This window comes from Semicossyphus pulcher, unplaced genomic scaffold, assembly GCF_022749685.1.
Source record: "Semicossyphus pulcher isolate SPU_LCO1_2020_fin unplaced genomic scaffold, fSemPul1.0.p SCAF_23, whole genome shotgun sequence".
Taxonomy (NCBI): Eukaryota; Metazoa; Chordata; class Actinopteri; order Labriformes; family Labridae; genus Semicossyphus; species Semicossyphus pulcher.
The window spans coordinates 14900168-14924803 of NW_027211697.1; the positions used below are offsets into that span (position 1 = coordinate 14900168).

At 38.4% G+C, this 24636-nt stretch overlaps 1 long non-coding RNA gene, 1 pseudogene and 1 gene segment (V, D, J or C); 1 reads left to right on the forward strand and 2 right to left on the reverse strand.

The window, feature by feature from the left end:
• Positions 1-849: 849 nt before the first annotated feature.
• On the reverse strand, positions 850-24471 carry LOC138602579 (immunoglobulin gamma-1 heavy chain-like; annotated as a pseudogene).
• On the forward strand, positions 8457-10407 carry LOC138602775 (uncharacterized). Its single transcript, XR_011309216.1, has 4 exons — positions 8457-8523; positions 9027-9116; positions 9218-9305; positions 9948-10407. It is a non-coding gene; the product is annotated as an uncharacterized lncRNA (long non-coding RNA).
• Positions 10840-14001, reverse strand: LOC138603187 (immunoglobulin heavy constant mu-like). The segment is given in 6 exon segments: positions 10840-10844; positions 11057-11272; positions 11332-11691; positions 11802-12086; positions 12254-12535; positions 13579-14001. Coding segments are annotated over 6 exon segments (1215 nt in total).
• Positions 24472-24636: the final 165 nt, after the last annotated feature.

The following is a 24636-nucleotide window of genomic DNA, read 5'->3' on the forward strand; positions in this document are numbered from 1 at the left end:
CACCAAATTACAGAAGTGAAACAAAGTTATGAGCAACGGAGCATCACAGACTCCAGGTGTGAGGTGGGGTTATGCCAGTAAGAGAAACAGAGTGCACATTTAAATATCTCATGTCGTCTCATGTCAGTGTACATGCACAATAGTTTTTGCATTGCTTGTCAGGACCTGCTGAAGGTTTAAGTCTCTTAATAATAGAACCGAGAACTTTTGTCTTTTGCAGATGCAATGGAGATGATAAACAGAGTAATGCAATAAATAACATGATAAAACAATTAAAATGTCAATAACAAGAAATAAGTGTTACGTATTAAAAAATGTTTTGGTGAAATAGACATTTAGACAATAGATAGTATGAACAATTAAATGGAAAAGCAAAAAATGGATCAACATCAATGGTTAATGACATTTAAACATTTTTGTTCAGCAGACATAAAGCTTTTGTAATTAAAACAAAGGAAAATACTTACACAATACTCTTAATAATGACTCTTAAGTTAATGAAAAAAAGGCAGACAAAATAAGTCTTACAGAAAGTTCACCTTGTTTCATTTAACCTGTGAAGACAAAGAAAACAAATGTTGAGTGAAAATGCACCAAAGTCATCAAAGTCCTGCTTTTCCAGTTAGGCCTACATTACTGTATAACAAAATATCACAATGAGTACTTGTCTGACATCTTCATAATTATGCCCTTCATAGTTTAAGTAAAACGTTCAAAGCTAAATGTTGGTTTTTGGATTTCAAAAGTATTTGAGTCATTTCTTGTAGGGTTATATACTTTATAACCTTCGAGGTAAGACCAGATTTAAACAGTTGTTCGGTCAGTTAATTCAATAGACAACAACGCATTTTAAAAAGGCAGTATTGGCATGTGTCGAAACATGTTGAGGTGGACCAGGTTGTTCCCTTCATGCATTCTGTACCCAATGGACCTGACAATAGCTTTGGTTGAGTTTGGTTGAGCCATAGACTCGTGGGACACTTCACAGCTATACACTACATCACTCTGTTTCCACTGATCAAGGCTGAGCGATAACTGGCCATAAGCCGAATAGGATCCTTGGTTTTCTACAGGCTCTGTGGTATGGAACGTGTATGTTGAATCTGCTTTCTCGTCATCAACAAGCCAAGACACCAAAACCTCACGAGGGTAGAAGTCTTTCACATAGCAAGTCAAGGTCACCATTTCTTGTCTAGTATGTTCTACTGGAGCCAGCATAAACACTGAAGGACGCCGAGTCGGTCCTCCTGCAAGCATGAGAGAAACATTAAACCTCCTGCCACACATACAGTGCTGAAGGAAATCTCTGCTCCATAATCAGCTGAGAAAGATCACTGGATTTGATGGCATGATTAGAAAAAATAAAGACAGCCCTTCAGTTTTCTTACCAATATTCCTTTCAAAGGGTTTCTTGAGCGGTTCATGTAAATCTGGATGAATAACAACACAGCTGGGTTTTATCCCCCGGGTCCAGTCCTCAAATGTGATCTCGAGTGGTACTCTGTAAAGGCCTCCACGTCCTTTTTTGTCCTTCGATTTGGCATTAGCGATTTCAGTTCCTTCCTCGTCCTCCCAACGTACCTCTTCTACTGATGGCGTATTTACCTTGACTTCACATACTATTGTTCCTTTTCCTTTTGAAAACAAGTCCTCCAGTGAAGGGTCTTTGATCACTACGTCAGCAGCTAATTCACTGCATCCGTCACCTTTGGGGCTGAGGAATAAGGGAAACATTATTGGACAGGAATGGCTGCAAACCAATGAGAATATAAACCATAGAAATTCACACAAAATGTTTCAATAATTAGTATTCATTTACTTACTAGAGGGAGAGGACGTCTGTTTGTAGGACACAGTGGATCTATTGGACGTTGCACCATTTTGACCTTTCCCTTCAAACTCGCATGTATAATTAATGCTCTCAGTCCATTCACTGGCTGGTACTTTGAGAACACTGTAAACACTGTACAGTCCATTAGCTGTCTTTTTCTCTGCAGAAGAGCTTTTCATCACATTTGCTTCATCGGCTATTGGTGCTTCATTTTTCAGCCATTTGATCTTTTTGATTACTTGGTGAAAAATCACTGGCAATGCAGGTGAAGGCAACCTCGTGATCCTCATAACATGAGACAAACACTTTAACATCTGGTATCTGATAAGGCATATCTGAAAAAGAAAAAGATATAAACAAATATATGTATGCGCAAGCAGGGGATGTGTGTGTGTGTGTGTGTGTGTGTATAATATATATATGCAGAAGCAGAGGTTCATGTAGTTTGATAAAACTCAAAGGATCTCTTTAGCTTCTTTTTAAAGTGTGCAGAAGGACTCGAGGAAAATACAATTGAACAGCAGAGCTCTGATGCTCGCTTCTGCATATACATTGACTGCTCAGGCAAGCAAACATGGAGTTAACTTGAACGTTAATTATCACCATAAAGGTTCAATCTATCTGCATCACTATGATTATGCAGATAGATGGAAAGAAGCAGAGCACACAACAATAATTTGTTCTTCAGCAGGTGCAGAGGGCATGCAGAATATTAGTAATAGATAATATAGACTGAGTCAGCAGCTGTATGTGCACGAGAAAGTGCCAACCTTCTCATTCCACCACACTGTTTGGTTAACCGGTCAGGTCTGCTCATTATGACATTAGAAACCTTAGAAACACTCTAACCTTTTAATAGCTAAATTATTTTTTGTGCTCTCCTTTGTGTTCACGTTCCTTCATAATTGAGTATATTGTAAAACAATTACAACAGTGATGGCTCACTTTTACTTTTACTTCAAACGTCAAAATATCAGCTCAGGATAAAGGTACAATGACGGGGTTAGTCTACCTCTGATAACACCTCTAAAGAACACAGTAATAAAACTAGTAGAGACACATTACACCAATAACATTTATCAATGTATTATTATTATTATTGATTAGTGCACTGTAAGAAATGGATCTTATGTATTTGTTACTGTATTCTACTGTCATCTACTGGCAATACATGTACGCTTTGTGTCATCACAATCAATTTGAAAACCTTTTAAATTGTTTCACAATGCTAAAATATGTTAACAGCTCTGCCATGTTAACCTGCTAAATTTCAAATCAACTACTATAAAGGCATTTATATATGACTAAACACAAGACTTACGTGGCTTGATGAATGTCCCCTGTCCTGTTCCTGCTGTATTTGTCACAACACATTGGAAGGGCTTCATGTTGTCCCAGTCCTGTCTGCTCACTTTGAGTTGACTGACTCCCGTATAAACATTGTCTTTCAGTACTGGAGGATACTGAGTGAATTCCCGCAAGTTAGACCCCTGTTTGTTCCATGTGTAGGTCACTGAGGACGGTGTGAAGCCAGTGGCAAGGCAGCCAAGAGTGACCAGGTCACCAGTCCCAGAATCACATTGTATCAGAGGATACACGGTTGGCTTGGAAACACATGCTAACAAAGTAGAAACAAAAATGCCGTTAAAAAAGTGAAGTGAACATTTAAAATAAGATATTTTTCATCAAACATAAGTTAACAATGGAATGAAGTTGGCTTACTTCATCAAAAGCATAGCAAAGCATTGCAATCAAGGATACATTTTAATACCTTAACCTTTTCATATGTTGAATGAGAGAAGTGCGCTCCGTACATACATCTTTATCTTATCACATTTCTTTAGATGTTATTTGATGAACTAGCCTCCCTCAGTAATATCATTTGTGGTCTACTCTTTTTAAAATATAAATGTCGATAACTTTTAGTCCGTAACTTTGATGATAATCATTGTTATTTTTTCAAAGTTAAATGGAGTGTAGCTGTACATTTGACAAACATACAGTACTGAGTTTATGGCATCATATCATTTTGTTAACTTTAACTTTTGTTTAAATTAGGCAAATATGTTTGAGATTAAACAGTATTCTTACCTGATGTAACAGTTACCATTGTACCCTTTCCCCAGTAGTCAAAAGCTTCATAGTAACACAGCGCTGAAATTACTGAACCACTAGTCTGAAAAGGCTGTCTACTAACGTTGAGAGCTACTCTACTCTACTCTAACTTTTAATAATGCTCGCTTTGTCATATATTTTCTTCCAATGAAATAAAATACACTTAGTATAAATCTTCACCAGTGTCTTCAGAGAATTTTTACCGTTTTTTTTTTTACCCTTATAGTAAAACACTTTCATTTTGTGACACTCCAAATCTTTAGAGGTTTTAGCAATTTAAATGTAACTTAAAAAGGGATTTAGCAGTGCAAATCTTACCTGATGACACCGTTACCATAGTGCCTTTTCCCCAGTAGTCGAAAGCACCCCAGTTGTCACAGTTCAGAAAGTCATAAGGACTTAACACGAAAACTTACTTTTTACTGTAATATCCCTTAATAATAACTTCTCATCAAACAGTTTGATTTGAACTGTTGCCAAAACCAAAGTTAGATATAAACCTGTCCATAGAACTACCAGCCAGGAGTTTTAATATTATCAGAGATTCTATGCCAGCCTACAAAATACTGTTGGCTATGATATCCTTGTTCAACACTTGTGACCACATGAAAAAAGATTAAATTGCATTAGTAATGGCATCAATGGGAGTTTCATTCACTAATCAAACATATTAAAATCACTTACCTGAAGTGACAGTGACCATAGTGCCTTTTCCCCAGTAGTCAAAAGCCCAGTTGTCACAGTTCAACAAATAATTAACCGCTGCATACAAAAACCTGGATCTCAAGCATCTACATGTTCCATAGTGTGTGATTTTGTAATAATCTACCCTATTACATAGTTACATTGGCCTCTGCACTTACCAACTTTGAAATTGGATCCGCTCAGTTTAAATTGAGTCTATGGATTTTAACACCTTTAACATACAGTATTCCAGATATACATTAACTTACGGTGTCAAAACTGGATTTCCTAATTCTGCTTCAAAATCAAACAAACAAATTAAAAAGACAAAAAAAGTGTTTGGCTTACCTGATGTGACTGTAACCATCGTTCCTTTTCCCCAGATGTCAAAAGCACCGTCACAGTGTGATATGTGAACACATCCAACATACAAAAACAAGCACCTCAAAGACTCCCTTCGAGCCACTGAGGTCAAAATACCTCATATTTAACTGTGTAATCACCAAATTGTCATTATCAAGACCAAAATGAATTATTTTACCTGATGTGACGGTCACCATGGTTCCTTTTCCCCAGATGTCAAAAGCACCGTCACAGTGTGATATGTCAACACATCCAACATACAAAAACAAGCACCTCAAAGAAGCCTTTCACGCCACTGAGGTCAAATTATGTGATATCAATGAAATTTTAAATGTAAGGAGAGGTTTCAATTGAACTATAGTACGAAAATACTTGGGAGCTTGTATCATATTCTAAATTGTTGTACTTACTCAGTAAATTAGTGTATATATGTAATATTTACTCTGATCTTATGTTTTAACTAAAGATTAAATGTTAGTTTGAGTACAGTTTTAACCAACATACATTTTTATAATGAAAAAAACATGAAAAGCAAACATGTTTCACTGACTAAAGCAATCCCCAATGTACCATTTATTAACCACTTCCCTAAAGGTATTCCTTTCCTGTGGTGGGGCTTATATAAAACTAAGTGTTTGCCAACAGTTGGTGTACAGCTTTATCACATCCTCCTGTCACCTTCAGTTACTGCAGCGTGGATAACCAGATATACTTGATTTAGCTGCATTACTTGGACATGGATATAGGTTTATGATATCGGGCTGTCATATCCACTCAATCATCCACAACATCCATACTGAAAGTATCTCATGTTTTAGTCCATTAACTTTTTAGGTTTAGGTAACGTATGGATTTTAGTCATTCTGACTCAGTTCTTACTGGAGGATTTTTAATTATTCTCGGTTGTGAATCTTCAAGAAGCAATGTCAAAACAGCTTACAAGCTTTTTCTGTTTAACTTGGCAACTATTATCAGGATCTCCATTCATCATGTCATGGTTCAGATTTGGCAAAAGGTTGGGCAAACCGAAACATCGGAAGGTGTCCCTTTAAGCTCTTGTAGCGATCTGGTTCAAATAACACCGCCCAATATTCCTTGTGTTCATTCACACAGTCAGCAGCCACAATCATTCAATAACCCAATCAATAAAGGAGTTTGTTTAGTAAACAAAGGTGATGAACTTAAAGGTGATACCGTCGATGTGCTTAAACCCCACGTTTCTGCAATAGGAAGTTCTTCTAAATGTTGAAGTTGTTTCCATCTTTAAGCACAGTTGCTTTTTTCATGAATTGCTCAGCTGAATCTTCATCCAGTTTGGGCTAAAACGTTTGGGGTGCGTGCTTTTGTCAGCGGCACCTCGTCTCGGTGCTACAGATACGGGCTGGTAACTGAGTGGACATACTGCGAAAGGTTTTCTTTAGCGGCTTCACCTGCAGCACACACACGGCGTGAGGTTGTGTGTGCCATCAGGAAGTGGGATGCAGCGAGCTTTCATTTCCAACAGTTACTGTCACCAGGCTGATTACGCTCATTAAACATATATTTAAACATTGTTAGAAATGTTGGATGACATACCTTATAAGTAACTGCAGCAAACTGCTCGTTGGCTCTGTCATCGCCATTCATATCTGCCAATTTGGTTACAAGATCACACATTTCTAGCCTCTTAACTTTGGTCTCAATTGAACCAGTGAGAAGGTCAGACTCATTAAACACCACCTCAGAGGCTTCCAGCTCTGTCTGATGTGTGCTGCCATGATGTTCTACAAACCAAGAACGCTTATATGAAACTATCCCTCTCTATATCACCAAGAACTCTTCACCACACAGCAAAACAAACACACTACACACATACATATGTTCTGTTGTACTGTTTAACAAGCTTTCAATATTCTGTGTATTGGATATATCTGATTTATGCTGCTGCTTCACGTTTGTCTCTAGACATTTTTTAATGTTATCTTTGTCTGTGAGGATGTGTCTGCTGTGTGCAAATTCGCCTCTTCACGCTTGGTTACGTGCTGATTTGCAAATATATGCAATGAAAGATGAGTGTCTCACTAGCTCCGACAGTTTCTACAAAGTTCCATTGCCACAGGTGTGGTCCCAGAGGTGCATAGAAAATTGGAAGTGACTCTCGAAAGATGATATGTTTAGCAGCGCCAGGAAATTGAAAACCCTTCTGCTCTCAAAATTTAAAAAGCATCACAATATTTCCATTTTCACTGCAGCACTGTAAACCCAAACGTTCAAATTAATTAAATACATTAACTAGTGTAAACTTAAATATTTTCAGTTCCTGTGACTTTTTCTTCCTTTTTGAGTTAGCTAAACTCATTATTTTTGATTTACTTGAATTATCTTGCGGATTAATTAAGCACCACTCTAAAAGTATAATTTCACTGTACTTATTTCTATTGTTTCAATTTAAATGCGTGCGTCTGACGTCATCAACGTCAGTAACGGTAGGCTGTGGGAACACGGGGCTCGGAAGTCAAGAAAGCTCCACAAATGCCTGCAGTAAGGTGGAACTACGCTCTTATCGGCAGTAATCAGCATTTCTCTCACCGTAAGTGTTAAATATTTATATGTCTTTATATTTTAAAGCATTTGTTGATATTTTGGGATCGATAATGTTGAGCTTGTGTTGATAATTGCTAGCTAACATTAGCCAGCAGTTGAGTCAGGAGATTCACATTAATGCTTGAATTATTTGCACAAAGGTACTGTAGAATGTAAACTTGTAATATACGTTCAAATGTTCGTTTGAGAGTAATGAAACATTAGAGGAAGGAATTATGACTGCTTGCAGAAGATCGTTTAAAGTAGCATTGTTCAGGGAAACCGGGGCCACAGTTGGTGATGCTTTGAAACCAGACAGTAATGAACCTGTCCAGTGCGCATTTTTCCGTTCAAGACTTTCAAAACTGGTTGAAAAGCGTACGTTTTTCATCGACTATTTGAAGATAACTAAACGTCTATTTTTAGACATATTTTCAACGGGAAAATGCACACTGGGTAACGTCAGCGAGAGAGAGACAGTGCGGGTGACGTTAAGTATAAAGTTAGCAGTAACGTTAGCTGTAAACATAGCGGTGCAGTGTCAGTGTGTGTACAGTCTAGGCTATTTGTCGGTGAATAAATGCTATAACTCCGTTTAAAGTGAAGGGGGTTAGCTCCGAATCTAGCGACAACTTCAGGCCAATCTCACTTAAGGTGGACTGACCTTTAAGGTGGAACAGCTATTCTCATTTTAATGACAGCAGCAGCTCAGCCTGTTGTTGTTGTTTTTACACAAATCCCGTCATATACCATATACTACGGTGACATGCAAAAAAAAAAGAAGATACTACCCAGGCAGAGTTATCAGTGATGCAGAGCATGGTCAGCCCTGTCATTTATATGCCCTTTAAATGCACATTTCAGCATCATTTTTCTGAATCTGTTCTCTTCTGTCATTTCAGAAAGCATTTTAAAAAATCATCGCAGAGCTCATGGACCTCTTGGCTGCTCTCAAAATGGAGTCTGAGGTAATACGGATTAGCTCTTTTACCTGTTTTTCTTTGTTGATAACATATGTCACATTCTGTGGAGGTTAAAGTGATAGTTGTGGTTCTTACTCACTTAGTGGCTAGTTACTACTTTATAGGAGCGTGATAGATCCTCCATGTTTGACTCCACCACAAGTTTGAGCTGAAAAATGTTTTTGAGGATACACAATAATACACATTTGTCTGGAGTTCATTATCAATGCTCTTTTCCAGCCCTCTTGCTTTCAAAGTGGTGGAACCGCTTTGTCTCTGAATCACTAAGAAGCGCTACATGTTTGTTTGACAGTACAGGTGATGCTCTCGTTCTCGCCACAGGGAAAGAGTTGACGGGTCAAACTTGGAGTATTTATTACACTTGTATGGAGGAACAAGTACCACTGTTTGGGGAAGAACCACAACTATCACATTAACCTAGTTATATTACTCTTGAACTGACTTATTGATATTGCTGTATTGTCCTTCCGCTCTGTTTTTAAATTTAGGTGAATGCAGAATTTAAACATCACAAGCCAGAGCCTGCCCAGCACATTCTACGCTGAGCTTGACCCCCATCTTCCCCGACTGATAAATATGTGAGTAGGTTTTTAGTGTAGATATATATTCTGATTGGACTGTTTAAAATGAGGTTTATTCAGTAAACTTCACTTCTATTCTATTCTCCCTATTGTTTTAGGGACTTCATGACATCCACACAAGGTGTACCACCCTTCTCCATGCCCTGCCTCTGTATCTGTGTGAGGAAGTCTTTCAGAACCTGCACAGTGAGTCTCCTTGAATGATTACCAATACCACTCTATATTAAGTGAACAGTTCATCAAAATGCACATTTTCTCACTTACCCTTGTTCAGTCTGTCTGTCCATATATTTGGTCTTCCCATTACTAATGAATGAGATCAGTGTTGTTTTGTTCACAGCAATACGGAGGTCTGGTAAAACATTTCCAAATATATGCTGAGCTTAGCATCGGTCCATCTCACAACACAACTCTCAAAAACATTTTTAACTAAAATATAACTTACAAACATAACTCCAAAGGTTGGAGTCAAAAAATATAGCAGCATAGGAAGATGTTGTTGGGTAGAGCTTTGTTTTTGCTTAATGAACATGTTTGATTTTTTTTCTACACTACGACCCACCTTAAGGAGTCAAGTGGCTTCAATGGACACCTCCTTTTTAACAACTTAATGAGTCTCAAATAAGGAAACTGTGGTCTACTTTTTTTGGGACACTGACTGATGAATTTTTAGAATCTAACTGTCTGAATGTGAAAGTAAATCTGTTGATCTGAAACACCCCAAAAGTACTGCGTAGTAAAGTGTGCATATTTTGTTTTTTTCTTTTTAAACTACCTTCATACTAGCTGGACTAGTTTGTAATTAGTATCTCTCTTTCCTTCATTCAGGACGAGTCTGATGAGCCAGAGCTTGGAGATGTTTCTGTGGCCATCCATACCGTCATCAGTGATAATGAAACAAGTCCAGTTCACTGCTAAGTGGTGAAAATCTCTGTCGTCATCTGTGTCGTCACAAAGAGACATTGTGGTCAGCCTCACCAGACTTGCTCCTGGTAATGTTTGGACTCATTTGTGCACTATACCGCACCTATCCAAGATCAAGGACCAGATCTACTCTAAAATGTACTCACATTTTCTACTAAAATGTCTTTCTGTGTCTTATCCCTATTAACCGTGGCGTAACAGTGTGTAAAATGGAAGTGGGCAAGAAAATACTGTTCAATAGAAGACATTTACTCAAACTGTTAAAGTTGGTTTTACTCGATGTAATTGAGGCAATCACTTGCCACAAAGTTTTTAAGTTTTGAGTCACATGGTTTTAAGTTTCACAACCAATGTGTTTGTGTTGAGATTAATGAAGAATAATGACAAAAGAGACTAATAAATACTGAGTTTTGTTAACAAAAAAAGAGTTTGTTTGTGTACTCATTTTGTTAAAGTTCTGTTAACTTAATCCCTTGGGATAGGTGAATCAAAACTTTAAGTCACATGAACAAAAAATATTTGAGTTGGCTTAATAAGCACTTTAATTTAACTGTAATCAAAAGGTATGTGTAGCATGTAATCCAAATATTTAAGCTCTGAAAACACTTGACTTTTAAGTTGATAAACTTAAAAAAATTAAGGCAATTGATTGCCTTAAATTTGCCTTAAATATAAGCCTATTTATTGAGTTACTTTGTGCAAGCTTTTCAGTTTGTTTAAAAATGTAGAAGTCATTCATGAACATGTAACAAACTTTTCTCCATGCAACATTTATTTGGAACAATAAGCATGCTTCTCAAGCTGTTAGACAATGTGACAGACAGTTTGAAACACCATATGATGACAAACAAAACTACATTGACATGTTGACTGTTGTGTTTTACAATCACAAAGACTGGTGACATCACAGGGTGCACATGTTACCGCAGCACAGATTACACACACGGACAGAACAAAACGTGAGCACTACATACCACATGCAATCTAAACTGTTTCGCATTCACTCGAGTTACCCTTGGTCTGAGACACTGATTTTGGAATCATGGAGGATCTTTCGCTGCCAGCAGGCCAGACGTTGCACACAAACAAATTTGTCTTCTCAGTTGGATAGTAAATACTTGTAACTAAGTAGCCCTTTGGAGTCTTCTGTGGGGGGAGGTCAAAGCCATCAACATAGTTGCCAGTCTTCTCTCCTTTATTCTCTGCCCAGGCGATGTAGTAGTTCTGATCTGAAAGAGACACTTGTTTTAGCAATGAGGTTCATCTACAAGATTAATGTTCATTTTACACACAGCTTGCTGTTTCATCAATGAGTTTCCATCACTCGGTAACATACCTCCTTTGTGGACAGTGAATTCTTGAATTACCGGTGTCCTGTTGTCTCCTCCAGCAGAACAGCGCACTTTGTTAACTTCCTGCCACTTTGAGAAACTCCGAGTCATCGTGCTGGTTCTGCTGTGTTGACCGTTTCTGGATTCTGTTTTCTCTGTTATGTTGTCAGTCACATTGTTTCCGTCAATTAGCCAAGTTATCTTCATCACATCTACAATGGCCTTGTCTTGTCCAGTAACGATACACTCCAACTGTGCCTGATTGTTATTGAACAGCTCTTTGGGACTTGGTTGTTTGAGTGTCATTGTGACAGCAGCTACATAAACGAGATAAACAGAGAAAACATTTAGCTTATTTTAGCTCAATGTTCACTGTTATTTTACAACCAGGTTACTTGGAGTAATAGTACAGCAGTAATGACTGTACCTTTAGAGGCCTTCTTTGTATATGCAGTGCCTTTGTGCGTCATCTCACATGTGTAAACAGCATTACTGTCCCAGTCTGTGTTCTCCACATTCAGGACACTGACAGATGAATACAGGTCTCCGGATGATTGGGCGGGGCAAGAAGTGAAGTCTTGTACATTGATTCCATTTTTCGTCCATTTTACTGACAGGTCTTTGTTAGGTAATTCCTCAATTGTACACACCAGAGTCTGAGTGTCTCCTCTTGGCACTGATACCAGATTTATCTTTGGAGGGGTCGAGGCCTCTATGCGTAGTAATGAAAAAGCAGAGGAAGATTAGTTAAGAAGATTGTTCATTGTAGACTTTGTAGATAAAAATTTAAAATAGAAAATCAATTGCTAACATAAAAACAAGGTCATGCGTTTAGACTACACATAAGAGAGCCACGATAGAGGGTAAAAAATTACATACTTTTAACTTTCACACTTCGGGGGCCTTGAGGATGAGTCGCAGAACAGTTCAAAGACTTGAAGGAGTTCCAGTCAGATTTTGGTACGTTGACCAAACTGACTCCTATATATTTGTTGTCTTTGACAAGCGCAGGATATTGTACAGAAGTCAAGCTGTTCCCTGTGGCATCGGTCCACTGCAAAGTACCCTGTGGGTAGAAGTCGTCTGCCATACAGCCAACAGTGATTGTATCTCCAGTCCCAGAATCGCATGGAACCAAAGGGAACAGAGTCGGTGGAGGTCCTTTCAAAGAGAGAGATTTTATAAGGTTAAAATAAAATTAATAGAAATTAACAAATGATCACAACTCATCATATATGAATCATATATAAATAACAACTATTCTATTGTTATAAAATATATTGCGGCAGATTTCAGAATCAGTTTTATTGGCCAAGTATGTGGACACTTTCAAGGGATGTGACTCTGATACTGACACTTAAACACTAAAAACTAAAACTACTATATACTACGACTACCAAATGTTTTGTTCAAGAATTCTGATTTGATATACTGAACAATTTCTGTCTAAAATTTAAAATTATTTTGTTATCTTTATACAAAATTTAAGCATTTCACAGACATGAAGCTGAAAAGACTTTAAATAATACAATTTTTAATAAAACGTAATATAAAGAAAAACATACTGATTAAATAAAAATGTTTACATAATGAACTTGCGTATTAAATCTTAACGTTAGAAGCTAGTGAAGCCAGTGAAGTCACTGCACTGTTCTGTGGCCATAATAATCGTATATGATAATAATCAGTTTTAATAAAGTATTGAAGTATTTATTATTAGAATGTAGTGGGTCTATTGTTTAATTGTAACAAGACATATAAAACACTTGATGAGAATTGTTTTCTCAGAACTTAAACTGATCAACAGTTCAGTGTAATTATATAGTCCTATTAAAGTCAATGCTCCTGGAATTTCAAAAGAAACTTTATAATATATATTTAACATTTTATTTAAGTGTGAGCTCAATAATCTCTTCACTCAGAGTTTAATTGAAGGGCATCGAGACCTTGTATTCAAACACACAAACCTCTCAAAAACTATGGATTTCAATCGGCCGGGTGGATTTAAAGATTAAAACGAACCATCTCTTAAATATGAACTTTTAATGCCAAAGAGGAACTTTTCTAAATGCTTTCTAAGAAACGGCTGCAGTGAAATCATTTTTCTAAATATGAACTGAGCTGAACCTCTCAAACATCAATGATCATTTTAAGAAAAGTAAAAGAAACTAGTCTCTAAATATATTACATTAAATGTGACTTACCTGAATAAACGCTGACTTGAGTCCCCTTCCCCCAGTAGTCAAAGGAGTCACAGTGATACGCCTCCATTCAAAGCTTGAACAAAAACCTGAAGTACCAGAAAAATGTGTTAAAACCTTATTAGACAGAAGTCCTGGTCAGGAGTCCCGGTCAGTGTGAAACCCTGGTGTCATCTTGTAAGCGTCGGCTCGGAGTGATGCAAAATATTATTTTAAAGTAGAGGTTTACTGAGAGGTAACATTTACATCTGTGGACTAACTGTGGCTGTAAACGACTAAAAATCAGACTTCTAACCACAAATCTGCGTATCAAAGTCATCGACACAGTAGTGACCACGTTTTTAGAGGGATATATTTCGTCCTGTGCTCTTTGGTCCATCACATGAATGGTTGAGTTTGAGATTATTGCTGTAAGGTTTTTGTATGGCTCTGTATCTCGGTGCCCCCCCACTGTGATAAACCCTCGTACAAAAACCCAACACAGTTTCCTGCACTGAAGAAACAGTGCAGAACTATTTAAGGTTTTAAATAGGTCATTTACTTTTTAGCATTATAGTTTGTATAAAGCATTTGATTTAAATCACATTACTTTATACTCTTGTATTGATATATTGAACGCCAACCTACTAGATGTCCATTACCATTCTTTATCATCTATGATATTACATAAACTGTTTCTACATAAACTCACCGGATGACTTGGTAAAAAAGGATTATGGTATGTAAACCCAGATGTCATTGAGATCACATGGCTGTTTGCCTGTGGAGGTTTTTGTGCAGCTGCTCCACTGTCTTCACTCACTGTTTCTTCTCGAGCACAGAAGTAAACAGCAGAATCTTCTGCTGTCAGGCTGTTGACCTGGAGGTACTGAGTGCTGCTGGGCTCATCTTCAGTCATGATGAAACGGCTTTGAAAGGAGCTGGCATAGCTAGCAGAGTTTGTGCCTGTATACATCCACCCAATCCACTCCAGAGCTCTCCCTGGCCTCTGTCGTATCCAGTGCATATTGTTGCTTGTCATGCTATAACCTGATGTGATACATGACATCTTCACTGTCTCTCCAGGTCTTTTCACCTCAGAGGGAGACTGCTCCAGTTTGATCTCACTCCAAACTCCTGTAGAAAAATGAATAGTGATCATTATCAAACAAACGTGTAAAGAACAGGTTGGACATTAAAAAGTGAAGCAGAATTGATTTTCTCACCATGAATAGAAACTACAAAAACTAAACTCCAGATCATCGTTTTTTCCATCCTGTAGTTTAGTTCTCTCTGATCTCAGTGTTACAGAATAAACTAAAGTGTCCCGGTGTTCTGCCACAGGTTACTGATGGTGTGTTTATAAGAGAGGAAGAGTTTGCATGGACCTCCCTCTGCAGGTTTAACAGGGAAATTTAAATATGAACCAGATACATTTAGTTCAGCAGAGTATCTCTTCAACAGCAAACCTCAGCAAATGACAGAGGAGGAAATAATACATTAACTATATGTTGTACATCTCCAAGAAAGTAAAAAAAGAGCTTATTTTTCATCTTGATGATTTACAAAAGGGAAAATGAGTTCCTGTTTGTGTGAGAAAGGGAGCCACATTATTTTAGTATTTTATAGTTATCAACTGAATTTCCACCCTGTTGAGTGGAAAAATAATAGTGCCTAATCATTTCTAGGTATAAAATAATTCATGAAATGTATCATGTCCAACAGAGACTTCATGTCCTTATAAGGCAACACACAAGGAGGCGTATTTACATACACAGGACAGTTAATCAGCTGACTAACTTTATTCAATCATTCAAAGTGTCGATGAAATGTTTTGTTTTTCTCAGAATCTCACAGAAAGAGATGGTGGAACATCAGTCCCATCATTACCATTCTTCAGTCAGCTATGATATTCAATAAACTGTTGCATCACAATCTTCTACATTAGTTTCAACATCTACATTTTTGTACAACACCTTTTTATTTTCTAACAATAGAAACATTTTGTAAGTACTTTTAAGATATTAAAGAAAAACTAGAAGCTTTCAAAGTCTTGGTGGTTTAAGGCATTTAAAGATCATTAAACAGGACAGATCACACTGAATCAAACAGGTGAAAAATGAATAACGTGCACTTTTTCCTTCGGTATCCCCGTTGCTCGTAACATGTCACTGAATGCAACTGTGGTGTGTGACCTGCAGAACTCTTGAGGATAAAGAACAACTTTGTTTAGTTTGAAGTTTTGATCAATAAACTGCCCAGTTAGGCTCAACATGGACATGAGACACACACTCGAACTCCAGATGTCACTTGTGAAACTTATCAAAGTGATCTTGTTCTTCATAAGGCTGTCGATAAGCGTATAGATTGTTTGGTATAACTGCGGCTGGCGTACATCTGTGAAATATTTACGCCCCGGCAGAGAGTAACGTAGATCCATGTATGACATGAGTCATCTGAGCCCCTCGTCTTTCACAACTGACAGCGGCTGGTGATCAATACCATTATTTTGGTGGATTTCTTTCTGACCTTGCTCTCTGGTTGCTGTCATTGAAATGTCTCTGCTGCAGATGTTTGAGTGAGTCGTGGCAGTGTTGCTGATGCCAGCTGCTCTCTCTCCTTAGTGCTACAAGCTCGCTTTGAATACTCGTCATATTCTTTGACGTGACTCAACCTCAAACGTCTGAGATTTGTGGTGTTGAATGTTATCGTTTGCGTTCCCCCACGAGGTACTAACTTGGAACACACCTTGCAAATGACTAATTTATTATCTTCTTCAGACACCAAGTAAAACCGCCAGACCAGTGACGCCATTTTAGTGTCGCTTAGAGAAATTGTTTTTTTGCATCATCTGATCAGCTCTTATGATCGGCCTTTAATACAGGCCACTGATCAAACCAGTTAGTATGTATATCGGCTGATCACGATCGGTGGCCGACCAATTGGGGCACCGTTAGAATGAACATGACAGTTAATCACAATCAGTATTGCAAAAATGTGTTCCAAGTGTCCCATGTGGTGCTGGCAAATAGAGGAAGTAGTTTTTGTACGACTCTCCTGTTATTGTCTCTCACTGTGGCTCTCCGGCACAGTAATACACAGCAGTGTCTTCAGTCTTCAGACTGTTCATCTGCAGATACAGCTGCTGTCTGCTGTTGTCTCTGGAGACGGTGAACCGGCCTTGAACTGACTGAGAGTAGTATTTGTTGCTACTGTCAGTGTCAGTAGCAATCCACTCCAGTCCTTTTCCAGGAGCCTGTCTGACCCAGGCCATATCATAGCCACTGAATGTGAATCCAGAGCCTGTACAGGTCAGTCTGTGGGATTCTCCAGGACGTTTAACCACTGGTCCAGATTGTGTCAGAGTCTGAGCATCAACACCTGGAGAGAGGATAAAAACATCAAGTGAAATCAGCTGCTGACAGATATATACGCTATGTAACATGAATATAGTGATGATCTTCACCTGCCCAGCAGACAGTTAACAGCAGCAGTCCTGTCCTGTAGTCCATCATGTTAAACTGTGTGTCCACTGTTCTCTGTCCTCCTCTCTGCAGTCACATAAGTAGAGGAGGAAGACATCACAGTTTGCATTGACTCCTCCTCAGGGAGGATAAACCTGGATCAGAGTTGATCTGTTCCTTTAATTTTTCACAGAGTTTGATGTAAAGTTCTGATAAAACTCAAAATCAAGCAGCCAAAGAGACATTTAGTATTTGTAGGTCAGTGTTTTGATGGATTAGTAGTTTACATCATCAGACCAGGTGACATAGGAACATGGGCTTGATTTGGACAAATGAACCATCATCAGTCGTTGTGTTCATGTCACGTAAGACAAATCAAGTAACCTGTATCAAACTCAGTCAGTCCTAGACTGCCCTCTAGAGTTTGAAGAACACTTTGTAACACGACAAAATTGTATCAGTGCAGTTATTATAGAATGTTTATGTAGTTTAATGTTAGAGTTGGTACTGTATTGGCTGCAGAGTCCTTGTTGGAAGGTTTAGAAGGTCCGGGCTCCTCAGCAGCAGCAGAGCTACAGAAAACATGCTTTATGTAAAACGTGCTGTGAACTCCACTGACAGCCTGATGTGAAGCTTTTATAGCCAGTAAATTTGATATTGAAACATTATTTTATTTATTTATTTTCAAATTGCAAACAACCAGAAGCATTCATTGATAATATTTCTTAAAATCAGCGTTGCTGTAACAATGAAGAAGAGGACTACTGGAAACTAAAGGAGCAGCCATGAATAGAAACTAGAAACCAGCAAGAGGAGAAGACACTTTATGTCCTTATAAGGCAACACACAAGGAGGCTTATTTACATCCATGGGACAGTAAAGTTTATTAAAATGTTTTCTCTCCGTCTCACAGAAAGAGTTGGTGAAACTTCAGTCATATCAAACGTCATGAGATTGATGTTTAAATCACATGTTTTATGTCCTAAATAATAAACACCACCATGACTTTGGCTAAAGACCGGTTCAGTCTCTAATGCACGTATGATTCTGATAACTTATCAGTTTGATATTTTTTAGTATGTTCTCAAAAAGGAACTGACTTTCAGAGACGAGGAACACTGAGCAAAGTAATCAACCTCATTTGTATAAGTTGTTGAATGCTTTAATATTTAATAATGTATCGTGGAGTTTGTTACTGTGACAACATACACTATTTTATCAGTGATTGGAACATTGTCTATTATTTCCAATGTCCTAAAGACTGTTTCTGTTGTTGCTGTAACAGTGAACTGATGTTGAAACCTTTGGTGGTCTGAGGGCTCCTCCTGTGGTGGCTTCATGTTAGTGTTCACAAGGGGAGAAACTGTTTTTATCGATGATACTTGGTGCTCAAATATTGTAAAAGTTAATAATATTTCCCAGATGTCAAGTTTTTAAAGTTCAGATTTCAGCATAAAGTTATCAGCACTATCTTGTTGCTGCCGTTTACATTCCCCCAAACAACAAATCCAAAAAGAATGCAACAGAATTATAATTTTAATTGTGCTAATGAACCAGTGTATTAGTATCTAAATAACTCAAATATGACAATGTATCTTTTTCTATTCTACTTTAAACAATGTGTCCTTTTGTTCTGTGTGTTGCAGGAATGGGCTAAAACATTGAATCATTGTGGAACTCTGTTGTGCAATGACAAATGAATGATGTTGAATTCTTGATGGAAACGACTTTAACATTCAGACGAATGAGATTAAACAAGACTTCAACATTGAATCTATAATAAGAATTTACATTATGGCACATCAGTATTACAAACATATGTTCCAACTGTCCCCAGTGATGGTTGTAAACAGAGGAAGTAGTTTTTGTACGACTCTCCTGTTATTGTCTCTCACTGTGTCTCTGGCACAGTAATACACAGCAGTGTCTTCAGTCTTCAGACTGTTCATCTGCAGATACAGCTGCTGTCTGCTGTTGTCTCTGGAGATGGTGAACCGGCCTTGAACTGACTGAGAGTAGTATTTGGTGCTACCATCATCGTAGATGTAAGCGATCCACTCCAGTCCTTTTCCAGGAGCCTGTCTGATCCAGTTCATAGCCCGGCTGCTGAATGAGAATCCAGAGCCTGTACAGGTCAGACTGTGGGATTCTCCAGGACGTTTAACCACTGGTCCAGATTCTGTCAGAGTCTGAGCATCAACACCTGGAGAGAGGAGAAAAACATCAAGTGAAATCAGCTGCTGACAGATATATACGCTATGTAACATGAATATAGTGATGATCTTCACCTGCCCAGCAGACAGTTAACAGCAGCAGTCCTGTCCTGTAGTCCATCATGTTAAACTGTGTGTCCACTGTTCTCTGTCCTCCTCTCTGCAGTCACATAAGTAGAGGAGGAAGACATCACAGTTTGCATTGACTCCTCCTCACAGGAGGGCGACAACTATTTGACTAAGATACCACTCGTTCCTTCTTTCACTGTTTTAAATTCACTAACTTGAACTTAAGTCCATCAACATCAACACAGAAGGCAAATAACACACACTCACACACCAGACTGAAGCAGCAAGTTCTTCTCTTGTTTGACACCAGAAGATCTGCTCCAACATAAAAACACAAACGGAAGAAGTGTAAAGTTTTTCTTTCTGCTATAATAGTAACCTGATGTTGAAACCATTGGTGGTCTGAGGGCTCCTCCTCTGGTGTAAACTGTGTTTGCATCAATTATACATGGGGCTCAAATGCAGTCAAAGCTGATGGACAATGTTTCACACATGTTGAGTTGTTAATGTTCAGATGTCAGAAATATTTTCAGCTCGATCTCGTTGCTGCCGTTTACATTCCCCTAGAAGACATTTTAAGAAATGCACTACAGAATTATTTATCCTCTCTGTGTAAAGGTGTCTGTGAATATGAATAACCTTATATATAGTTTCATTTTTATTTATGTTATTCTTACTTTAAATAGTTATATTTATGTTCTATGTGTGTGGAGCAGGAAGAGGCAACATCTTCACATGATTGAGAAACTGTGACATCACAAATAAATGAAAATGATTGAATTGTATTTACCATTCAGACACATGAGATGAAATAAGACTCTGTTATTCAATCAACTCTATCATTTCCAGCTCTGACAGTTTATCACGACTGTTATTACAAAAATGAAGAGCTACTGGAGTAAATGAATGTTCCCAGTGATGGTTGTAAATAGAGGAAGTAGTTTCTGTCCGACTCTCCTGTTATTGTCTCTCACTGTGGCTCTCTGGCACAGTAATACACAGCAGTGTCTTCAGGCTGCACATTCTGTCCGTTTAGAGTCACTGTCTTGCTGGAAGAGTCTAAGTCAATACTGAACTTGTTCTTCAGTGAATCTTTGTAGTGAGTGCCTCCAGTGTATTTCATTCCAATCCACTCCAGTCCTTTCCCTGCAGGCTGTCTGATCCAGGCTGTGTTGTAGCCGCTAACAGAATAAGAGACCTGACAGGTGATGGTCAGACGTTGACCTGGCTGCACAGTCACAGAGGCTGGCTGTGTCAACTGTTCACACTTCACACCTGTTAAAATAAAGAACATGTTTTGTAAAATGTGAGTAAAAAAAGAATACAGTGATTTGCAAATCCTTTTCAACTTATATTCAATTGAATACAGCACAAAGACAAGATATTTAGTGTTCAAACTGATAAACCTCATTTTTGGGGGGGAAATATACACACATTTTGTGTATATTACAGAGTGTTGTTAGAAGAAAAGGTGATGTAACACAGTTGTGAACATGTTCCTGTCCCAACTACTTTGGAACGTGTCGCAGGCATCAAATTCAGAATGTTTGTATATTTCATCATGAACAATATTGTTTTATCAGTTTGAACATTACATATCTTGTCTTTGTGCTGTATTCACTTGAATATAGCTTGAAAAGGATTTGCAAATCACTGTATTCTCCTCCTCACAGATGTAAGATGTTACAAACTGAAGACTCACATGCATGATCTCCATGTGTACTGATGACAATTACACTAATAAAATAATTTATTTAGCAGCATTGTATGAACCAAGAAATAGTCTTTTTACATCACATCTTCTATTGGATTTATGTTTCTTTTAAAAGAACTATTTCAATCAAATAGGATGAAAAAAAAGACATTAAATCACAACTAAGAATTTTCATCATTTATAGTTGATCACAGTCAGTATCAGTGCTGAGACGACTGAATATGTTCAGAGGTGATAAATAGAGGAAGTAGTTTTTGTTTGACTCTCCTGTTATTGTCTCTCACTGTGTGTCTCTGGCACAGTAATACACAGCAGTGTCTTCAGTCTTCAGACTGTTCATCTGCAGATACACCTGCTGTCTGCTGTCGTCTCTGGAGATGGTGAACCGGCCTTGAACTGACTGAGAGTAGTATTTGTCGCTACCACCAGGGTTTATAGCAGCGACCCACTCCAGTCCTTTTCCAGGAGCCTGTCTGACCCAGGCCATATAGTAGTCACTGAATGTGAATCCAGAGGCTGTACAGGTCAGACTGTGGGATTCTCCAGGACCTTTAACCACTGGTTCAGATTGTGTCAGAGTCTGACCATCAACACCTGGAGAGAGGATAAAAACATCAAGTGAAATCAGCTGCTGACAGATATATACGCTATGTAACATGAATATAGTGATGATCTTCACCTGCCCAGCAGACAGTTAACAGCAGCAGTCCTGTCCTGTAGTCCATCATGTTAAACTGTGTGTCCACTGTTCTCTGTCCTCCTCTCTGCAGTCACATAAGTAGAGGAGGAAGACATCACAGTTTGCATTGACTCCTCCTCAGGGAGGAATATCATTTGACTTTTATCTCTGTTATTTTCAGTTCATCAGACTGAAGCAGTAAGTTCTTCTCTTGTTTGACACCAGAAGATCTGCTCCCATATAAACCTCTATCAGGTGTTAACTGCCCGTGATGTTCTTTCATTATAGATCTCACTGTCGACATGTGTGGGAGGTTTTGTCTCCTTTGTTTCTGGGTATCTGCCCAGAGTTTAGATTGGTATTGAAAGCTTCATTTGTTGTAGTTTGAATAATAAAGGTGACTTCTGGTTCAGTTTCCAATGCTCACATGATTCTGATAATGATCAGTTCTATTGATGGAAACAGAAGAGTTCTTTCATGAAGTCTCAAGTTTTTCTTGCTGCTGTAACAGTGAACTGATGTTGAAATCTTTGGTGGTCTGAGGGCTCCTCCTGTGGTGGCTTCATGTTAGTGTTCACAAGGGGAGAAACTGTTTTTATCGATGATACTTGGTGCTCAAATATTGTTAAATAATAATAAATAATAATAAAAGTTAATATTTCCCAGATGTCAAGTTTTTAAAGTTCAGATTTCAGCATAAAGTTATCAGCACTATCTTGTTGCTGCCGTTTACATTCCCCCAAACAACAAATCCAAAAAGAATGCAACATAATTATAACTTTAAGTGTGCAGATGAAACAGTGTATTAGTATCTAAATAACTCAAATATGACAATTTCTTTTTTCTTTTTCTATTCTACTTTACAAAATGTGTCCTTTTGTTCTGTGTGTTGCAGGAATGGGCTAAAACATTGAATCATTGTGGAACTCTGTTGTGCAATGACAAATGAATGATGTTGAATTCTTGATGGAAACGACTTTAACATTCAGACGAATGAGATTAAACAAGACTTCAACATTGAATCTATAGTATGGATTTAAGAGGGGTGCTCCGATCCTGAGTTTTCAGGCCAATCACCGGATGCAGGATCTGCCGATGCCGATCACAGGGTCTTTTTGAAGCCCTGGATGGATTGTGTAGCTCTATTTATTGTTTTAACATGATCTATTCATTTATTTGACAGCACCTGTTGGAGACCCCCCCTCGCTCTGGCTCTCTGCCCTCAGTTTGTTTCCTTTCAGTTTTGCCCGACCCATTTCCAACTTTTCCGCAGGACTCTTCCTCACTCCGGCCAATTAGGCACGTTCATGCACTGTACAACAGATAAGGGGGGGGCTCGGGGGGACACCTGTTTTTCTTGGCCAGCTGCCCACCCTGCACCTGGCGTTTATACTGAGCCCAGCGAGTTTCTCAGCTTAGGATTCTATTTTTAAAGTTTTAACACTTTAGATTATAAAAACTTATTTTAAAACATTTGACTGAAAAACCTTAACTATAAAACATTTGACTTTAAAACTTTAACTTTAAGACATTTGACTAAAACTTTAAGGCTTTAGACTATAGAAAAGTTAACTTTAAGACATTTTAACTATAAAGGCATTAGACTATAGGAAAGTTAATTTTAAGGGATTAGACTATAAGACCTTTAACTTTTAAAACATTTCATTTATAAATCTTATGGATATATAACTTCAACTCTAAAACATTTGATTATAAAGTTTCAAACATGTTTCCAACATTATGATGACTTTGGCATCACAAGTAAATAATACAGTCCTGTTCTTTTGTTCTGTAAAGCTGAGGCAGTTTGGTGCATGTTTAGAGGGTGAAAGGTGGTGGTGGTGGGGGGTGGAGATCAGTGTCTCTCTAAGCTTATTTATTTGGCATCAATGGCAAATTTTTCTTTATAAATATAAGCATCTCTGCATTTTTGGCAGACCGCTTGTTCCTCTTGTCATCAACACTATCCCCTGCTGTGCTGAAAAGTCTTTTGCTATCTACACTTGTGCATGGTGCACCGAGGTAGGCTCGTGCTGCTTGTCACCAAGTAAAACTGCCAGACCGGTGACGCCATTTTAGTGTCGCTTAGAGAAATTGTTTTTTTGCATCATCTGATCAGCTCTTATGATCGGCCTTTAATACAGGCCACTGATCAAAGCAGTTAGTATGTATATCGGCTGATCACGATCGGTGGCCGACCAATTGGGGCACCGTTAGAATGAACATGACAGTTAATCACAATCAGTATTGCAAAAATGTGTTCCAAGTGTCCCATGTGGTGCTGGCAAATAGAGGAAGTAGTTTTTGTACGACTCTCCTGTTATTGTCTCTCACTGTGGCTCTCTGGCACAGTAATACACAGCAGTGTCTTCAGTCTTCAGACTGTTCATCTGCAGATACAGCTGCTGTCTGCTGTTGTCTCTGGAGATGGTGAACCGGCCTCGAACTGACTGAGAGTAGAATTTGTCGCTACCATCATAGTAGATGTAAGCGATCCACTCCAGTCCTTTTCCAGGAGCCTGTCTGACCCAGTGCATCCAGTACTCACTGAATGTGAATCCAGAGCCTGTACAGGTCAGTCTGTGGGATTCTCCAGGACGTTTAACCACTGGTTCAGATTCTGTCAGAGTCTGACCATCAACACCTGGAGAGAGGATAAAAACATCAAGTGAAATCAGCTGCTGACAGATATATACGCTATGTAACCTGAATATAGTGATGATCTTCACCTGCCCAGCAGACAGTTAACAGCAGCAGTCCTGTCCTGTAGTCCATCATGTTAAACTGTGTGTCCACTGTTCTCTGTCCTCCTCTCTGCAGTCACATAAGTAGAGGAGGAAGACATCACAGTTTGCATGAATTTCTTTTCTGAGAGGATGATGGTCTCTCTCTCTCTCTCTTTCTCTCTCTCTCTCTTTCTCTCTCTCTGTCTCTCTCTCTCTC